The sequence below is a fragment of the Amphiprion ocellaris genome, chromosome 3 (assembly GCF_022539595.1).
Source record: "Amphiprion ocellaris isolate individual 3 ecotype Okinawa chromosome 3, ASM2253959v1, whole genome shotgun sequence".
Lineage (NCBI taxonomy): Eukaryota > Metazoa > Chordata > Actinopteri > Pomacentridae > Amphiprion > Amphiprion ocellaris.
The window spans coordinates 38,001,110-38,022,244 of NC_072768.1; the positions used below are offsets into that span (position 1 = coordinate 38,001,110).

The 21,135-nt window shown below is 37.1% G+C and overlaps 1 protein-coding gene across 1 annotated transcript; it reads left to right on the forward strand.

The window, feature by feature from the left end:
- The first annotated feature begins 1,365 nt into the window (after positions 1-1,365).
- On the forward strand, positions 1,366-21,135 carry cdk10 (cyclin-dependent kinase 10). Its single transcript, XM_055009040.1, has 15 exons — positions 1,366-1,515; positions 6,167-6,439; positions 7,611-7,927; positions 10,279-10,351; positions 10,431-10,502; positions 11,734-11,836; positions 13,482-13,563; positions 14,196-14,263; positions 15,241-15,293; positions 17,110-17,179; positions 17,343-17,402; positions 17,637-17,760; positions 17,852-17,991; positions 19,204-19,256; positions 19,334-21,135. The coding sequence occupies exons 3-15, from the start codon at positions 7,838-7,840 to the stop codon at positions 19,426-19,428; spliced, it is 1,083 nt and encodes a 360-aa protein (XP_054865015.1). The 5' UTR covers positions 1,366-1,515; positions 6,167-6,439; positions 7,611-7,837; the 3' UTR covers positions 19,429-21,135.

A 21,135-nucleotide genomic window follows, 5' to 3' on the forward strand; every position in this document is an offset into this window, starting at 1 on the left:
GTCTCTATTTGCAGTTGTTTTGTGTATTTTTCCGGTAGTTTTATGTGTCTTTTAGTCATTTTGTTTCTTTTTGCAGTGGTTTTGTGTATTTTTCTGAGAGTTTTGTGTGTTTTTTAGTAGTTTTGTCTCTATTTGCTGTTGTTTTGTGTAGTTTTCCGGTAGTTTTGTGTGTCTTTTAGTCATTTTGTCTCTATTTGCAGTTGTTTTGTGTATTTTTCCGGTAGTTTTGTGTGTCTTTTAGTCATTTTGTCTCTATTTGCAGTTGTTTTGTGTATTTTTCTGACAGTTTTGTGTGTTTTTTAGTCATTTTGTCTCTATTTGCTGTTGTTTTGTGTAGTTTTCCGGTAGTTTTGTGTGTCTTTTAGTCATTTTGTCTCTATTTGCAGTTGTTTTGTGTATTTTTACGGTTGTCTTGTGTTTCTTTATGGTAACTTTGTGTTTATTTTGTCTCATTATGTGATAATTTAGTGTGTCTTTGCACTAGTTTGATCTCTTTTTGTGGTAGTTCAGTGTGTCTTTACAGTAGTTTTGTGATAATTTTATGTGTCTTTGCAGTGATTCTTGTCTCTTTTTGTGGTAGTTTAGTGCGTCTTTGTAGTAGTTTTGTCTCTTTTTGTGTGTTTTTGCCGTAATTTGGTCTCTTTTTGTGGTAATTTAGTGTCTTAACGGTAATTTTGTAGTCGTTTTTTGTGTCTTTGCCATAGTTTTCTCTCTTTGTCTTCTTTGTGTGTTTACAGTAATTTTGTCTCGTTTGTGGTAATTTAGTTTACTTTGCCGTAGTTTTGTCTCGTTTTGTGTGTCTGCATTAATTTGGTCTCTTTTTGTCGTAGTTTAGTGTGTTTTTGCAGTAATTTTGTCTCTTTTTGCGGTAGTTTTGTGTGTCTTTATAGTTATTTTGTTGTTTTTGCAGTTGCTTTGTGTCTGTTTGCATTAATTTTGTGTTTCTTTGTGGTTGTTATGTTTTCTTCCCATCGCTGCTGCAGTCATTTTATGCCTCTTGTGCTTCTTTAGCATTTATTTTGCCTTTTTGTCATCATTTTGTGTGTATTTGCAGTTGTTTTGCGTCTATGTGTTGGGATTTGCACCTCTTTGAAGTTATTTTGTGTCTTTTTGTGGTAGTTTTCTGTTTCATTTCAGTAGTTTATGTATTTTGGCAGTCCTTTTGTGTTTGTTTTTAGTCATTTTGTACCTTTTTGCTGTAATTTATTGTTTAATTTTTGTGTTTTTTGTCTTTTTGCACTCATTTTATGTCATGTTACAATAATTTTGCATCATTTCAGCTGTTTCGTGTTTCATTTTGCGTCTCATATTGAAACCTCCGCTGCCTATCCTTAAGTGCCCTTTAAATCCAGGTCTCCTCACTACTGCTGTCTGGGAGTTGGCAGGATTAGCGTTCGTCACACAGGCAGAGCGACCAGAAGAAGACTAACGTACCGTAGAACAGACATGTGAGGATCATGTTTGAGGACGTGTGAAGCCTGATGGGGTCTGGATCGAGTCAGACGCAAGATTCAGGTAAGAATGAAGCACACAGGATGTCGGTAGAAAGCTCTGGAATTAAACAGCAGCATTAGTGTAGTATAACAGTATATATGTCAATATCAATGACACTGATTTAGAATAGATCATAAAACTGATTATAAAATATACTCAGGAGGAATAATTAGCAGAAAATCACCCACAAACCTCATAACTTATTATAATTATATATAATTATGGTAACTTATTTTATTGATAAGGCCGGAAAATGCAGGCATTCTGAGTCTAAATATTGAGTAATTTGATTTCTAACATCATCAGTGCAGACGTTTGTATCTGTTTTTGTGGTAGTTTTGTGTGTCTTACCCATAGTGTTGTCTTTTTTTGTGGTAGTTTTGTAGTTTTTGTGCTAGTTTTGTCTTTACAGTTATTTTTTCCCACTGCAGTAATTCTGTGTCTTTGCGGTAGTTTTGTCTCTTTTTGTAGTAGTTTAATGTGTCTTTATAGTTGTTTTGTCTATTCTTGTGGTAATTTTATGTGTCTTTATAGTTGTTTTGTCTGTTTTTGTGGTAGTTTTGCAGTTGTTTTGTCTGTTTTTGCAGTAATCTTGTCTCATTTTGTGTTAATTTAGCGCTTCTTTGCAGTAGTTTTGTCTCGTCTTGTGGTAATTCATTGTGTCTTAGCAATAGTTTTTGTGGTAGTTTTGTGTCTTTATAGTTGTTTTGTCTCATTGCAGTAATTCTGTGTGTCTTTGCGGTAGTTTTGTCTGTTTTGTGGTAGTTTTATAGATGTTTTGTCTGTTTTGTGGTAGTTTTGTAGTTGTTTTGTCTGTTTTGCAGTAATCTTGTCTCGTTTTGGCTTATGTTTGTGTGTCTTTGCAGTAGTTTTGTCTCCTTTTGTGCTAATTTATTGTGTCTTTGTGATAGTTTTTGTGGTAGTTTTGTGTCTTTACAGTTGTTTTGTCTCATTGCAGTAATTGTGGTAGTTTGTTGTGTCTTAGAGGTAGTTTTGTTGTGTCTTAGAGGTAGTTTTGTCTTGTTTTGAGTGTCTTTACAGCAATTTGGTCTCTTTTTGTGGGAATTTACTGTGTCCCACCGGTAGTTTTGCAGTAGTTTTTGCAGCTTTGTCATGTTTTGTTTGTTTTATTGTTTCTTGGCAGTAATTTTGTCTCTTTTTGTGGTAGTTTAGTGTTTCTCAGTGGTAGTTTTGTGTCTTGTGGTAATTTTGTGTGTCTGCAGTATATTTTGTCTCTTTTTGCGGTAATTTAATGTCTCTTATTGGTAGTTTTGTGGTAGTTTGTGTGTCTTTGCAGTAGTTTTGTCGAGTCTTGTGATAATTTTGTGTCTTTGCGGTTGTTTTGTCTCTTTTTGTGGTAGTTTAGTGTGTCTTTGCAGTACTTTTGTCTTGTTTCATGGTAATTTAGTGTGACTTCGTGGTAGTTTTGTGGTAGTTCTATGTGTCTTTGTAGCAGTTTTGTCTGACTGTGGTAATTTTGTGTGTCTTTGCAGTAGTTTTGTCTTCCTTTGCTGTGATTTTGTAGTTTTTGCACTAGTTTTGTGTGTCTTTGTAGTAGTTTTGTCTTTTTTTGGTAGTGTAGTGTCTTTGTAGCAATTTTGTCTGTTTTTGTGGTAGTTTTGTGTTTTTACAGTAATTTTGTCTCTTTTTGTGGTAGTTTAACATGTCTTTGGAGGAATTTCGTCTCATCGTGGTAGTTTTGTCAATCTTTGTAGTTGTTTTGTCTAATTTTGTGGTAGTTTAGTGTGTGTTTACAGTTGTTTTTGTCTCATTGTGGTAATTTTGTCTGTAATTTTAGTTGTCTATCTTTCTTTGTGGTAATTTTCCATCACTTCCGTCGTCTTGTGTTTCTTTGCAGCAGGTTTGGTAGCTCTGTGGTAGTTTTGTGCATTGCTACAGTTGTTTGTCTCCTTTTGTGGTTATTTTAGAGTTTTTTTTGTAGTTTTTTGTGTCTTTGCAGTAATTTTGTCTCTTTCTGTTGTAGTTTTATGTCTCTCTGCAGTTGTTTTGTCTATAATTGGAGTCATTTTTTGTTTCTTCACAGTCATTTAGTTTCTTTGTGGCAGTTTGTTTGAACTGTGTGTCCCTAATCTAAATATCAATTAATTTTACTTCTAACACCATCAGTAGTATTAAATATCATCCAGCTTAATGAATGTAAACATACTGCTAAGTGTCGGTCTGTCAGTTCTCTGCTGTGATTATTATTAATCACTAATCAATGATCAATAATCGTCCGTGTGGAGCTGCTTTCATGCAGACGCAGCTCTAACGCTCTTAAGAAATTAGTACAATCCAATTTAAAAGGTGCTGCTGCAACAAACACACATAAACATAAACACATACTGCTGGGTGTGTAGTATAGTCAGCAGGTACGTGATGTCACCCGACCTGCCAGCCAATCACAGCGCAGCTCAATCCAGAAGCAGGAAGTGAAACAGGTGAAGGTTTACAGGAGAGTTTAACGTCTCAAAAACAAAAATACTGGCTGCCAAAAGCTACGGAGCAACAAAGTCTGTGATTCTGTGTCAGCATTTTGTGTCTTTTTCTGGTAGTTTTTTGTGTCTTTGTGGTAGTTTTCCATCACTTTAAAGTATCTTGTGGTTCTTTGCTAGTTTTGTGTGTCCTTGTAGTCATTTTCTGGGTAGTTTTGTGTGTCTTTGCAGTAGTTTTGTCTCTTTTTGCACTAGTTTTGTGTGACTGCAGTTTTTTTTGTCTCTTTGTGATAATTTTGTGTTTCTTTGCAGATATTTTGTCTCTTTATGTGGTAGTTTTGTGTATCTTTGCAGTTGTTTTGTGTCTTTGCAGTAGTTTAGTCTTTTTTGTGGTAATTTTGTGTGTCTTTGTAGTTGTTTTGTCTCTAATTGTAGTCATGTCATGTATCTTCATTTTGTGTCTTTGTGGTACTTTTCATCACTTTGCAGTGTCTTGTGTTTCTTTGCTAGTTTTGTGTTTCTATGCTCGTTTTGTGTGTCATTGTGGTCATTTTGTCTTGTTTTGTTCTAGTTTTGTCTGCCGTTTTAGTCATTTTGTAGTAGTTTAGTGTGTCTTTGCAGTTGTTTTGTATCTTTTTATGGTAGTTTTTTGTGTCTTTGTGGTAATTTTCTGTCACTTTGCAGTGTCTTGTGTCCTTTTGTCTCATTTTTTTGTTGTTTTGCATGCCGTTGTAGTTGTTTTGTAGTAGTTTTGTGTGTCTTTTCAGCCATTTTTTGTCTTTTTCTGGTAGTTTTGTGACTGTTCGCAGTTGTTTTGTCTGTAATTGTAGCCATCTTGTGTTCCTTCAGTCATTTTGTGTTTCTTAGTGGTAGTTTGTGTATCTTTGCAGTAATTTTGTGTCTTTTTGTGGTAGTTTTTGTCTCTTTGTGGTAAATTTTCTATCACTTTGCAGTAACTGTGTCTCTGCAGTCATTTTGGATCTTTTTGTGGTATTTTTGTGTTTTTGCAGTGGTTTTGTGTGTCTTTATAATTGTTTGGCCTCTAATTGTGGTCATCTTGTATTTCTTAACATTCTTCTTGAGTTTTTTGTGGTAATTTATGTATATTTGCAGACATTTTGTCTATTTCTGTGGTAGTTTTTGTCTGTTTGCTGTAATTTTCCCATCACTTTACACTCAAAAAAAGAACGTAATAATTAAATACTGACTTTGGAGGTTGAACATTTTTTGAGGAGAGAAATTTAAAAAATCGCTCAGATGTACATTACTTGACATTTTTTCAACTTTATTGACGTTGTAGTTGTTATATTTCCATAAACTTCTCTTCACATCATTGCAGGTTGAGATAGGATGTCATTGCTATGTCATCGCAATGCCGTCGCTATGTCATCGCTATGCCGTCGCTATGTCGTCGCTATGCCGTCGCTATGCCGTTGCTATGTCGTCGCTATGCCGTCGCTATGTCGTCGCTATGTTGTCGCTATGCCGTCGCTATGCCGTCGCTATGTCGTCGCTATGTCGTCGCTATGCCGTCGCTATGCCGTTGCTATGTCGTCGCAATGCCGTCGCTATGTCATTGCTATGTCGTCGCTATGCCGTCGCTATGTCATTGCTATGTCGTCGCTATGCCGTCGCTAAGTCATTGCTATGTCGTCGCTATGCCGTCGCTATGTCATTGCTATGTCGTCGCTATGCCGTCACTATGTCATTGCTATGCCGTCGCTATGTCATTGCTATGCCGTCGCTATGTCGTCGCTATGTCGTCGCTATGCCGTCGCTATGTCATTGCTATGTCGTCGCTATGTCGTCGCTATGCCGTCGCTATGTCATTGCTATGTCGTCGCTATGTCGTCGCTATGCCGTCGCTATGTCATTGCTATGTCGTCGCTATGTCGTCGCTATGCCGTCACTATGTCATTGCTATGTCGTCGCTATGCCGTCGCTATGTCATTGCTATGCCGTCGCTATGTCATTGCTATGCCGTCGCTATGTCGTCGCTATGTCGTCGCTATGTCGTCGCTATGCCGTCGCTATGTCATTGCTATGTCGTCGCTATGCCGTCGCTATGCCGTCGCTATGTCGTCGCTATGTCGTCGCTATGTCATTGCTATGTCGTCGCTATGCCGTCGCTATGTCATTGCTATGTCGTCGCTATGTCATTGCTATGTCGTCGCTATGCCGTCGCTATGTCATTGCTATGTCGTCGCTAAGCATTTCTCTTCATCTCCTCCCTCCAGTTTCAGAGCCCTCAGAGTCTCCACAGCCGAACACCGACTCCGACTCCGCCGATGATTCTCCTCGTCTTCCCTCCATCCTGATCACGGCTCCGTCTCGGGAGGACATCCACGCCTCGCCGTCCAACATCACCATCGCCGACACCCTCAAGGAGCGGAGGCCCGGCTCCAGTCCGTTTGTAGTAGGAAAGAAACTGGTGACCACTCAGTAACTGGGAGCAGAGAAGATTCATTTACAGCAGAAACACTGAAACTGAAGAATGAAACGAGTTCTAAGTAAGTATAAAGTTATTTTTATGTCAAATATGGTTCTTGTTCATTTATTTCATGGTATTATTGGTGAGAAAGCAGATTTTTAATGCTGACACTTTGTCCAGTTCGTTGTTTCCACCCTGCAAATAAATTTAAGTTCATTCAAGAAGCACCACTGGGATCATTTTTTGCTTCTTTTTCTTTAGTTTGCTTGTCTTTGCAGTTGTTTTGTGTAATTTTGCCATCATTTTGCGTCTCTCTTCAGTCCTTTTGTCTCACTTCTTGGTTGTTTTTTGTCTCCTTGTGCCGGTTTTGCATCACTTTGCTGTCAACTTGTGATTCTTTCTGGAATTTGTGTGTATCTTTGCAGTCATTTTGTGTCTCCTTTGAGTTGTTACAGTTTTTTGTGCCTCCATGCAGTTGATTTGTCACTTTTTGTTGTTGTTTTGTGGGGTTTTTTTTGTTGTAATTTTGCATTCGTCTCGTGTCTTTTTCCGGGTAGCAGTGTGTATCTTTGTAGTAATTTTTTTCGTGTTTTGCTAATTTTGTGTGTCTCTGCAGCTGTTTTGTCTCTCTTCACGGTTGTTTTTTGTCTCCTTGTGCCAGTTTTGCATCAATTTGCAGTCAACTTGTGTTTCTTTCTTGAAGTTTCGTGTATCTTTGCAGTCTCTTTTTTTTTGCAAATTTTGTGTGTCTTTGCAATAGTTTTGTCTCGGTTTGCGATTGTTTTGTGTCTCTTTGCAGTAGTTTTATCTCTGTTTGTGGTAATATTGTGTTACTTTGCAGCCATTTTACCTCAACCAGCAGTTGTTTTGTGACTCCTTGTGGTAGTTTTGTATTTGTTTTGTGTCCCTTTGTATTTTTGTGTATCTTTGCAGTCATTTTGTGCATCCTTCCACGCCTCTTAAATATGTTTCCGATCATTTTGTCTCTATTCCACGTTGTTTTGTGTTAAAAAGCTAAACTTTTAAAAATTGCTCCAGCAACAAACTTTGGCTGTCTGTGAGATTTATGTTTAAAGAGGTGTTTTCATGTTTTAAAAAGGCTACAGCTGATTTACATCCACACATATCACATACCCTTTTGTCACACAACTATAATAATAGCCATCTTCTGTATGTTTCAATGGACTTTTTGATCGATTTTATGTTTATTTCTTATTTATATAAATATGTTATTATTCTTTTTGTTACAGTTTTCCACGAAGGACTCTATGTGGGCTTCACAGACTCCATCCAGATGCAGAACAGCTGCAGCAGCAGAGTTTTTCCAAACTCCGGGAAACTTTTTTGTTGACCCGCAGTTCAAAACATCCAAGATGGCGACAGATCCCTCTACACTGAGCTGCTGTCCGTCGAGTTAAACCCACAGCGGATGTTTTGTCTGCTCTTCTGACTTAAATAAACCATATTAAATTCAAGAATGGACACCGTCGGAGAGGACGAACCGGATCCCATAAAGCTGAAATCTGTAAAGGACTACAAAACCTTCACAGTGCCTCAAAACGACCGGGTAAGAGACTGAGCTCCGAGCGGGGCCGAACTCCGTTTACAACTCCGCTGGTTTAAGGATAATTTGCTGACCAGCCACGAAATTTACACACAAGACACGAAATAACACCGTTTAGCAAAACTACATTAACTACTGAAAAATTCGGCTTACATTTAAAATAGCTGTAATTATATATATGTAAGTAATATTACATGTATGTAGGTAATATCGCTGTTTTGCTGCTCTTCATTCGGCGTTTTCACAATCCTCAAAACGTTATAAAAATGACAAATGCAGGCTACTAGCAAACACAAGCACCAACTTTAGCACACGTTAGGATTTACTCAATATAAATGAGTAAAAATAATGGAAAACGAGGTGATGTTTTGAGGTGAAGTAGCGCTCAGTGTTCAGCGCTTAAAACGGCTGATTTTTACATGGAGTCTGGCCTGTTGTAGCTCTGAAAGTGTCCCTCGGCTAATGGCCACCTGTGCTCATGTGATTTATTTGGTTGCCTAATTAGTTAATTAGCGAGCCCGTCATTGTTTCCAGCAGCAGCCAATCTCCTTACTAGTTTCCATTAAAACGCCGTAATCCTGCACCTTAAACATCCACTGATGTCCCAGGTGTGTCCTCCTTACCTGCAGCACCTTTATTAGATCTGGACTTAATTGGAATAATGAACCCGGATTGGACGCCTGTAAAGAGCTTTGTACGTAAATTCAACTCCTGTTTTATTTAATTGAAATGAATATTCACCTTAATTGCCTGGCAGCATCAAGCAGTTGTCTGTTATTAAAGTTATAATCAGCTGTTTTTGATAACTGAGTAACCAGTTTAGGTATTTTTAAAAGGAAAAACAGTCAAAATTCCATTTTTTCTTAAACGTGATAATGTAAGAACTTATTTCTGGCGCAATTTCCAGATTTTTTAGCTTTCAAAATTCTAAATTAACCTTTTAATTAATTAGTTAGGTTTATATTTGATCACTGCATCTGTTTGTCCATTTTCTGTTGCTTATAAGTCCAGGTCATGTTTAATGTTATTAATTAGCTGATTTGTTATCAATTAATTTTTTATTTATATTTTTCAATTTAAATGCATTTTATCCAAACAGCAGTCCAGATAATCCCAGAATATTAATTTCACTATAATGTGGGACCCTTTGTAGACTTATGTGAGCCTATTTAGCTACTTAGCTTTTAATTGGCTAATCCACCCATTAACTAATTAATTTACTGCTGATTCTAGCTCCAGGTCTTATTTATTGATGAACTAATAATGTTCTTGGACAGCAGAGGACTGAACTACGAAGCAAGATCAACATAGCCGGGCTTTCTTTGTGTGACTCGATAAAAACTAAAACCAGAGTTTACAGGTATCCCGGTGTTTATCAGCTTTCTTTGTTAGCTCAGGTTTTCTGCTTCACACTCTGTGAGCGTTCACATAAACTGACACGTTTAAGGTGTCATATGACTCTTCTTCTGCACAAAATAAAATGATCGCTTCAGTCAACAGGTTGTTTTAATGGAGAACAATGAGGAAAATAAAATTTATGACGGTAAAAAGCTGCAACTGGAAATGATGCAAGACAGGAATGCTGGTAGAAAACTGTTAAAAATTTGTAATGTATTTATTGTACAGTTCAATGCAGCTGATTATTTCTAACAGACAGCTACACATTAGAGCTGATAAACTTCAGACTTCATATATTTAAACTAGTGGTGGATGCGATTAAAAAAAAAAAAAAAAATCTAGTCCCATAACGCAGGAAATCACTTTAATTTGTGGCCAAATTAAAGTGAAATTAATGTTACAGATGGAATTCTGTCTGTTATAAATACTAATAAACTAATCAGTTTTTTAATCTGTGTTCTATCAGCTGCATTGAAACGAACCAAATATAAAAACATAATGACATTTCTGCATCACCAACTAAATACGTGTAGGTTTCCATGGCAACGTGATGCATACAGTGTGAGATACTGTAACTAAAAGGCTTCATTCAGTGGTTTTATTAATGAAAAGCTCAACTTGTTTGCAGATAAAACATTTTCCCTCAGTTGGTCCACACAGCTTTGAAAAGTGGTAACCAGTCTCCATCTGATGCCGTCAAATGTCTTATTTTGTCCAACTAGCTGTCAAAAAAATTCCCAAATATTCATTTTAGTGTAATATGGGACTAAAAAAGCATAAAGATCTGACTTTTGAGAAGCTAAAACCATCAAATGCAGCGTTTATATGAACAAGGAACACCTCAAAATATCACAGATTTTATTGTACTTTTATATTTCATTCATATTTAGATGGCTTGATCATGAAACTAGGTGCATTCTCTTGTGAAGGAAAAATCTCATCTTTTTTTCTTCCAGTTTGGGAGCTGCAGAAGCGTCAGAGAGTTTGAGAAACTGAACCGAATCGGAGAAGGAACGTACGGCATCGTCTGTGAGTCGCTGCTGTTCGTTAATGAACGTTTATTATCGCCGTGAACCTGTAAATAACCTGATCCCGTCTCCTGTCGTAGACCGAGCCCGAGACACCAAGTCTGATGAGATCGTAGCGCTGAAGAAAGTCCGGATGGACAAAGAGAAAGACGGTGAGAAATCTGCTGCAACTGTGTTTGTAGTGTGAATATGATGTTTTTATTTAATTCTAAAGGGACAAAACTGCCTGACACGAGTCTTTCTTGTGATGATTTTACATCTTTTCTTGTCATTTTGCATCTTTTTGTGGCGATTTTATATCTTTTTTTGTGTGTTTTTAGTTCTTCTTGTGGTGATTTCACATTTTCTTGCTGTGACTCTGAGTCTTTGTGGTCATTTAATGTCTTTTTATGGTGATTTTGCTTCTTTTTTGGATATTTTGCTTCTTTTTGTGGTGATTTTGCATAGTTTTGTATTGGTTGAGAGTCTTTCTTGTAGTAATTTGACATTTTCTTGTGGTGATTTCATGTCTGTTTGTGGTAATTTTGCATCTTTTTGTGGTGATTTTGCATCTTTTTGTGGTGATTTTACATTTTTTCGTGGTGATTTTGCACCTTTTTGTGGTGATTTTGTCCCTTTTCATGGTGATTTTGTATCTTTTTCTCATGATTTTGCTTCTTTTCATGGTGGTTTGCTTCTTTTTATGGTGATTTTTATATCTTTTTCTGGTGATTTTGCATCTTTCATGGTGATTTCACATAGTTTTGTATTGGTTGCGACTCTTCCTTGTGGTAGTTCCACATTTTCTTGTGGTCCTTTTGACTCTTTGTAGTGATTCCACATTTTCTTGTGGTGATTTCATGTCTGGTTGTGGTCATTTTGCATCTTTCTGTGGTGATTTCAAATTTTCTTTTGGTGATTTTTACATCTTTTCATGGTCATTTTGCATCTTTTTCATGGTGTTTTTGCATCTTTTTCTGCTCAGGTTGCATTTTTTTGTGGTGGTTTTGTGTTTTTTAAAAGAGATTTTGTGTCAGTTTGAACTTTATATTAAAATGTTTTGAATAGCCTGGATTAATCCTGGAATTCTGCTGATGTGAAAACTTTTTTCATTATGAAAATTACATCTGAGATTCTCCAACCAATGAAACTTTGGTCGGATGAGAGAACATTGACCACTTCCTTACCTTTAAATTTGTCAAATAAAAGGATTTCTATACTTCCTGTTGAATGTGTTGACAGCTGTATTAAACAGGAAACATCCTCCTGTACCCTCCAAAGTAAAAGTCTCCTAACCATTACAGGATTCCACAGGGATGTCTGAAGCTTCTATTTAATGTAGTTTGATGCTTTTCTCATTATTTCTGCTGGAGTGATGAATGAAATCGGTGCTCTGTGTTCCAGGGATTCCCATCAGCAGCCTCAGAGAAATCACTCTGCTGCTGAGGCTCCGACATCCAAACATCGTGGAGCTGAAGGAGGTCGTAGTCGGCAGCCAGCTGGAGAGGTACGATCATCAGCACCTAGTTTACGTTTAGGATTTATCGATATTTATATTAAAGGAGGTGATTACAGTGAAATCTATGAAACACAGTCAAGTCAGCATGAAGGTTGAAACCATATTAAAAACAGATGCTGCTGAATAAGTGCTAAAGTAAAGAAAAAAAGACACTTCTTTGGTTTATCGTAAGAAGCTGTAGCATCAATTCTCTCCCAGTTGTGAGAAGACAACAAGCTGCACAGAAGTAGTGCATGTTTTTGTGAGATGTTGTATCTTTTCGTGGTGATTTTGCATAGTTTTATATTGGTTGCAAGACTTTCTTTTAGTAGTTTCATATTTTCTTGTGGTAGTTTTGCATCTTCTAGTGGTAATTTCATGTCCGTTTGTGGTGATTTTGCAGCTTTCTGTTGTAAATTTTCTGTCTTTCATGGTGATTTTGCATAGATTTGTGTTGGCTGCAAGTCTTTCTTGTGGTAATTCCATATTTTCTTGTGGTGGTTTTATATTTTTTGGTGGTCATTTTGCATCTTTTTGTAGTGAATTTTGCATCTTTTTGTAGTGATTTTGCATTTTTTTCATGGTGATTTTGCATGTTTTTGTGGTGATTTTATATCTGTTTTTGGTGATTTTATGTCTATTTGTGGTGATTTTATATCTGTGGTGATTTTATATCTATTTGTGGTGATTTTAAGTCTATTTGTGGTGATTTTATATCTGTTTGTGGTGATTTTATATCTGTTTGTGGTGATTTTATATCTATTTGTGGTGATTTTATGTCTATTTGTGGTGATTTTATATCTATTTGTGGTGATTTTGCCTCTTTTCTTGGTTATTTTGCATCTTTTCGTGGTGATTTTTGCATGTTTTGTATTGGTTGTGAGTCTTTCCTGTGAAAATTCCATGTTATCTTGTGGTGATTTTGAGTCTTTGTGGTGATTTTGCTTCTTTCTGTGGTGATTCCATGTTATCTTATGGTGATTTTGCATCTTTTCTTTGTGATTTAGCTTCTTTTTGTGGTGATTTTTGCATAGTTTTGTGTTGGTTGAATGAGTCTTTCTTTATCTTGTGGTCATTTTGCGTCTTTCTGTGGCGATTTCACCTTTTTTTGTTGTGATTTTGCTTTTTTTTGTTTTGTGGTACAACTTGTCAAACTTCCTCAATCAGTTATGAAATGTTTTTCATGTTGGTGACCCAGTATTTCATATTAAACTATTCCACATGTTTAATTTTGTATTATTGGAACATGCAGCTACACGTGGTTGATAAAATATCACTAGTTGACTTCTGCTTTATCAGTTTTTTTGTTAATCTGAGCTCAAAGATGGAACTTTTCATGACAACTTTAATATTTTTATTATATTTTAACTCACCCATGATGAGAGGTTATTTGAGCTATTTGTCCAATATTCCAGATTCTGAATCAGTGACATGCTGAGAAATAACAGTCAAAATTTCAGGTTTTCATCTTGAATGGTTTCTGAGATGATGTTGTTCAAACAGCCTCAAGTTAGGTTAGGGAAAAAACCTGCTGAAATTTCACAAATATCTTAATAAATATCCATTTTTTATGCTAGAAAATGTTCCAGCAAATCAGAGATGGAGGAGCAGAAATAGTTCCAAACATATGACGACTATGATGTTTGTGTTTCAGTCTGTTTCTGGTGATGAGTTACTGTGAGCAGGATTTGGCCAGTTTACTGGAAAACATGCAGACGCCGTTTTCTGAGGCTCAGGTAAGAAGCGAACTTTTTTTTTTTAAGTTATTTTTTTGGCCTTTTATCGGCTTTTATTGGATAAGTGCAGTGAGAGAGAGACAGGAAATGGGAGAAGAGTCAGGGGAAGACATGCAGCAAAGGGCCGCGAGCGGGAATCGAACCCGGGCCGCTGCGTCGGGGACCAGCCCTGTACATGGGTCACCCACTCAACGCGTTGAGCTATACGAGCGCCCAAGAAGCGAACTTTTAACTCCTGTTCAATTCATGCTCCTCCTGGTGTTTATTGGTTGCAGTTTCTATCAGAACTTTAATGTGTTGTTCATCAAAAATTGGTCAGATTACACGATAGTTGTCTAAAATAACACCAGATAGTCCCAAAATGCTCACAATTTGTCTAAAATAATTTGCAAATTGTACAAAAAGACATAAATGGTTAAAAGTTCTTCACACAGTGATTAATGTGGTAAAAATGCATATTTTCACCTTTTATTTGCTCAAAAAGTCCAGTTTAAGGAGGAAAACAAGCAGGTTAAAGGTTGAAAGCAAGACTTTTTTTTGTTTTAAAGAGTCACAAACCTTAAACTTCACTACTTCTGAACTCAGTTTTTTGTGTCTTATACTGTTGTATTTTCTTGTATTTTCTGCTCCAGGTGAAGTGTATTGTCCTGCAGCTGCTCAGAGGTTTGGAGTATCTTCACCACAACTTCATCATACACAGGTGAGAGATTTACAGTTTACTCACTTAGATCTTTTCATGGGGATTTTACATAGTTTTCTTGTAGTTGGGAGTCTTTCTTGTGGTAGTTTCACATTTTCGTGTGGTGATTTTGAGTCTTCGTGGTGATTTTATTTCTTTTTTGGTAATTCTTCACCTTTTTGTGGTGATTTTGCATCTTCTTGTGGCCATTTTGCATGTTTTGTGTTGGTTTACATGTTTTCAAGGAGATTTTTTGGAGTTTTGTACTTTCTACTGACATGATCAGAACAGACTGAGAACAGAGCAGCGGCACACATTCATATGATTTCTGAAAATATATCAGCTGGTGATTTTCTGTGTTCTTGTGGCGACTTTGTATCATTTTGCATTGGTTGTGAGTCTTTCTTGTGGCAATTTCACATTTTATTTGTGGAGATTTTGCATCCTTTTGTAGTGATTTTGCGTCTTTGTGATTTTTGTATTTTTTCAAACTGTAGAAATTGCTTTTAAAAAAAGTCCAAAATGAGTCAAATTCAGTTTATCAGAACTCAAAATGTTTTTTATCCATCAGAAATTGGTGAAAATGACATGAAGTTGTCCAAAATTAACAAAAATGATCCAGAATTCTTGAAATTTGTCTGCATTTTTGGACTTTAGACTGAGGCACCTGGATGGATGTAAAACTGATCTGGTGTCAGTTTTTATCAGAACTCAATGGAAAAAGTCCATTAAAAAGTGATAAATCTGCACCCACCTCTATGGAACTGTGGAAATATTCCCAGGATGAAGGTAGAACTCTGATCATTGATAAAGTTACTGGAGGTGAAGAATAAATATTAATCTGAGGAGGTCAGATGGGAACTCCTTTCTGATTTTTTTTAATTTTTTAAAATTTTTTTTTTTTAGACTGCAAGGCCTTAAAAAGTCTGGAGATGTTCTCCTGCAGCAGGTGAACCCAGAACGGCTCTCCTCATGATCCTTCTGTATCTCGTTATCAGGGACCTGAAGGTGTCTAATCTGCTGATGACAGACAAAGGCTGTGTGAAGATCGGTGAGTCGACTCCAGCAGCAGCTTTAATCACATTACAGCCGGACTGACATACATCTGAAACCCGCCTCAGCAGACTTCTGACCTCTGACATCCACTGACTCTCCAATTATTGCTGCCTCCATGACGCAGAACTATTGCTCAGCTTCTTTACTGTAACAACAGGACATTCTAATGTGACTTTTTTTGTAAAATTATTCAGAAATGTTAACAAGTGATGCTTTTCCGGACTTTTGTGGCAAACTTGAGCAATAAAATGACTATTAGATAATGTCTATTCTGACGTGACTAAGCAGACTAGTTGTCTCCATGTTGGTCTGTAATCTAAATCTGACCTTCTCCCAACTAGAATATACCTAAAGATCAGAGAGAATCCTCAGAACTGATGCTGGCGTTGCCTGCATGAACTGCTGCTCTGTCGGTGCCACTTCTCCTGATATCAGTAAACATTATTTGCAGCTTAAGTCCTCTGAGCCTTCAGTGTGCGTCTCCCTCAACATCGCTGAACTTCCACAACAGTTACCAATGAACCTGCGTATATTTTTGGACTGGGGTTTGGTGGTTAGCACTTTGACTTTGCAGCTAGAAGATCCCTGGTTCGTGTCCCGGCCTTCCTGGGATCTTTCTGCTTGGAGTTTACATGTTCTCCTGTACATGTGTGGGTTCTCCACATTCTCCGGCTTCCTCCCACAGTCCGGAAACATGCTGAGGTTAATTAGTGATTTTAAATTGTCCGTAGGTGTGAATGGGATTGTTTGTCTCCATGTGTAGCCCTGTGATAAACTTTCACCTGTCCAGGATTCCCCTGTCTTCACCCTCAGTCAGCTGGGATAGACTCCAGCCCCCCCGCGACCTAATGAGGATTAAGCAGTGCATAGATAATGGATGGATGGGTGGTTTTGGACTGTTTGAGGAAGCCGGAGAACCCGGAGAAAACCCACACATGAACAGGAAGAACATGCAAACTCCATACAGAAAGATCCCAGGAAGGTCAGGATGCAAACTGGGGATCTTCTAGCTGCAAGGCGAAAGTGCTAACCATCAAGCCTCCATTGTCGTATTTTACGTTTCATAACGCGCCACACGTTTTCAGGTCGGTAACAGAATGTAGTTTGGTATCATCTTGCTGAAATAAGCAGCAACTTCCCGTTAAAAAAAAACCATGTAAAATCTGAATAAATAGTTTGAATAGGGATGTCCTGAGGCCAGTGAAAGTCACTTTTAACTGATTGGTATTGGTACAAGCCTAAACTTGATCCTTTTGTTATGTCCGCTGTCACAAGTAGGATCAATTTGAATGATTTTCCTAATAAATGCAGCATTGTAGGTGAATAAATGATCAATTTATCTAATAATTTAAAGGCTCCAGACCCATATACAGGTTGCAAAAGCAGCATTAACATAAGCCACTGAGATTTATTAATGCTGTCCTGGTTGAATCTGGCTTGAATTTACATATAAGCTCCGGTCAGAGGTCATTAACCACCACAGAAGTCTCTGTCATGGTGCCCGTTGCTAACTAAACCCCCACAGATGCTGATTTTAAACTCTTGGCAATCTGGATCAATTTGGATGGTTCTTTTCTTCTTTAACCCGGAGTACACGACATCCGTGGTCACCAAAAGCTGTTTGAAATGTGGACTTATGTTAATTTATCGATTGAGTTTTTTTTTTTGTTTTGTATCAGCATCAACTGAATATATTCCAGTTTAATCCCATTTTTTCCACTATACTCTGCCTTTACGTCATAGATTTGCTAATAAAGATGTACATAAATGCTGTATTTTCATTGATCTGCTCCTATTTCCTCCTTCTGCAGCTGATTTTGGCTTGGCTCGGATGTACGGGATTCCCCAGCAGCCCATGACGCCTCGAGTGGTGACGCTGTGGTGAGCGTTGGTGTCCTGGTTCTGCCTGTGTTGGGCTTTAAGTGGTGTCCTGCTGATGACCCTGGTGTTGCTGTGCTGGTGCAAGCTCAGTGGAAACTCTTGTTTATAATCTGCCTCAGTAATCCTCCTTCGTTAACGCTGGATGTTCCCCTCCTTGATGCAGGTACAGAGCTCCAGAGCTCCTCCTGGGGACCAAAACCCAGACTACAGCCCTGGACATGTGGTGAGAAAACACTGTCTCTAGGGGCAAATTACCCTCTCATAGTCCACATGTAACCCCTTTCTTACCTTAAGACTCTGCTTTTCAAGATTTACAGGATGTTTTGCACAAGGTTTCCGATACATAAATCCTGCAGAAGATGAAGGTTGTGATGCTCAGTTTTCATCTTAGCTGCACCTGTGGGAACAACCATATACTAGGAGGAATTACCGGCTGGTCTTGTTGTTTCCTCTTCAGGGCTGTCGGCTGCATCCTGGCTGAACTTCTGGCCCACAAGCCTTTGCTGCCGGGAACCTCAGAGATCCAGCAGGTGGACCTGATCGTCCAGCTGCTGGGGACGCCCAACGAAAACATCTGGCCGGTGAGATCCAGCGTCCTGCTCTATAGTGAGGATAAATGTTGCTTCTTCTCCACCTACTCCAGATGTTTAACTTTACATGTTTGTGTTCCAGGGTTTCTCTCAGCTGCCGCTCATCGGTCAGTACAGTCTGAGGAAGCAGCCGTACAACAACCTGAAGAATAAATTCACCTGGTTGTCTGATGCAGGACACCGACTGCTGAACCTGCTCTTCATGTACAACCCACAGCGAAGGTAAACAAACGTATGACAGCATCAACAACAACCATCTACTGCTGCTATAAAGTCCTGAATGCCTGATAATGAGCCTGTTAACGTTACTTTTTCATGGTAAAGCTGCTTAGACTTCAGAAACCTCTAAATCGCTGCTTAGGACCTCTTTTCGTTGGTATTTCAATGAAGTAGAACCCCAACTTCAACTATTATAATAATAGAATAGAGCAGAATATCTTTATTACCACAGTAAATGCAAAGAAATTGGTCAGTCTTTTCCCTAATAAATATTATAAAGTGCATAAATAGGTAGTAGGTACTCGGGTTCTGACAGTTATATTACTATGTTGGATTTTCATTATTCTTCGTATTTTATCAAATTGATTTTATCTAGCTTGGTTTTCCAATTTTATTTTCTGATTTTTAAAAAAATATTATTATTATTGCTATTTATTTCATATATTTTTTTCTGTGCATTTTAAGAATTTATTTCTTTTTTTATTGGCTTTGCAGCACTTTAGTCCTGTTGCTTTTAAATGTGCTTCATAAATAAATTTGGCTTTATATGATCTGAATACCTGGCTGAAATCACTAAAACTTCTATTAAATTGAAGTACTTAATGAATTAATTGAATTAAGTTGTGTTGCGGATAAAAAACACATTACCCACCAGTGAAAATATGCACAAAAAACACTTTCGTGTTGTGATTTTTCTTTCATTTTTAAATAAATGACCATAAATTGACTAGAAACTGTTGATGTTTTAGTTTTGCTGAAGGTGTGTAGGTGTTGATTTTACTTTCACATACTCTCATACTCAACCTGCTTCCAAATAACATCTTGAATGTTGTACATTTTTATTTTTTATTCTTGTTCTTTATCACTTGGTTGTAGAGATTTTAGAGTTTTAATTCCACAGTTGTACTCGTCTAGTTCAAGCTTAAGTCAAAAAAATGTCAAAATATAACATTTTAAACGTGTCTTGCTTATAGAAAATCTAACGTCTGTGCACCAAGAGCAAGTTTAAAAACAAATCTAACAGTTCAAAGGTTTAAAGCACAAACTCACCAGATATTAAACCATAGTCTGAGCGACCATTAGGTTCAAAATTAACAATGCTGGACCAGAACACTTGTTATATTACCATTTATACATGATTAGTCAGTAAGAATTTATTGTGATGTGTGATATTTGTGGCTGAAGCTGGTTTTGTTTCCTGTTTTTCTGGTCCAGAGCAACCGCCAAAGACTGTCTGGAGAGTTCCTACTTCAAGGAGAAACCTCTGCGTGAGTAAAAACTTTAATCTGTTTTCTGATGAATCTCTCTAATCTGTTTATCATTAACTCTGTGCTCGTCTATGCAGCCTGCGAACCGGAGCTGATGCCGACGTTTCCTCACCATCGCAACAAGAGATCTGCTGCTCTGGCGGAGACTCACTCAAAAAGGAGCAAAGTGTGAAGAAGAACTGATGGACTTTCTGCTGGTGGGAAACGGTCAGACTAACGAGGAGGTTTTACTGAACAGACGGTAAAAACTGAACGTCAAACTGATGAACGTTTTGTTGGATCGTCACCCAGAACTCTTAACTGTCGGCTCTAATGTAAATATTTGAGGTTTTCTAAAGATTCTGACAGACGTTTGGACCGTTGAAGAACACTGCAAAGAAACAGAAACAGTTCAGGCCTTAACTTGTATTTTATATCTGAGTTAACGTCTTATTTCAGCCACAAAAGATGGAGGTTTCATGATTATAGACTCAGAAAAACGAAAAAAATACTGGTAAGATATGACTTCATGATTGCAAAAAATATCTCATAGTTACAAAAAGATGTAATTGATGGAAAAAATGGCTCCTAATTCCTTAAAAAGTTCTCATATTTTGGATAAAAGATCTAATAATTCCTAATAAACATCTCATGATACAGAGCAAATTATCTGATGATGATGAGAAACTTTTTTATGGTTACATCAAAAGATCTAAGTACAAACTTCTGTCTTGTAATTATCAACTCTGATCTAATATTTACAGAAAAACTTCTAAGAATTGTGATAAAAGATCTCATGATAATGAGAAATTCTCATGATTATCAGAATAATCTCATAAATACGTGAAAATGTCTCATATCTCAGTTATAACAAAGATCTCATTCTGTAAAAAGTTCTCATATTTATTAAAAAACGATCTCATAAGTGCAAACTTCTCTCATAATTATAAACTTTGATCTCATAATTACGATCTCACAATAACAAGAAATGATCTCATGATGATGAGAATCTCACAATTACAAGAAAAAAAATTTAGTTACTATAAGATGGAATTTACAGAAACAAATCTCATATTTATGGAAAAAATGTCTTATGTGAAAATATTTCATGAATACATGAAAAGTTCTCGTATTTCGGAAGAAATTTACAGAAAATTCCCAAAGAAAATGTGAATTTATGCCAATTTTCTTTCACTACAGTTAATGATCAGAGACAGCAGGTGGCGCTAAATCTCCAGTTGGTCGTATTAGACGTAGAAGAAGAAATTTAAGCTAAATAAGATAATTGCTGATTTTTTTTTTCATCTCATCATTTTTTTGTTGCATTTTGCTCTTTAGATTTACAAGTTAAGGCCTGTATTGCTTCTTTTTCTGGAGTGTTTCTTCAGGTTACAGTTCTGCTCGCTTTAGATGTTCTGTGTCCAGGAATCGGATCCATTTTAACCATTTTAGATAAATGAACGTAGAAAAATCTGCCTTGAAAGCGTTTTGGTGCAAAGAAGATCTCAGGTTTGATCCTCACAGTTCTGTCAAAGTGTCCTTGAGGCAAAATACTGAACCGCTGAGCTGCTTCGTAGATGTTAAAGGGACAGTTTGACATTTTGGGAACATTTTCTTTAAGATAAAAGGGTAAAATAAGTGTAAAACAAACTCAAATATAGCTTTTTGTACGGGTATTTTTACCCCAAAGCTTTATGTTAAGCTAAAATGCTAGCTGGAGCTTCATGTTTACTGCACAGATTTACTGTTTGTCGATTTTCTTCTAAAACTCCAAAATCTAACAAGAATATTTCCCAAACTGTTGAACTTTTCCTTTAAGAGCTTCTAACTATTGAAAGTTTCTTGAAACGTTAGCCTCCGAACATGTTCAAATCATGGAATAAAACCGGTCAAAGCAGCA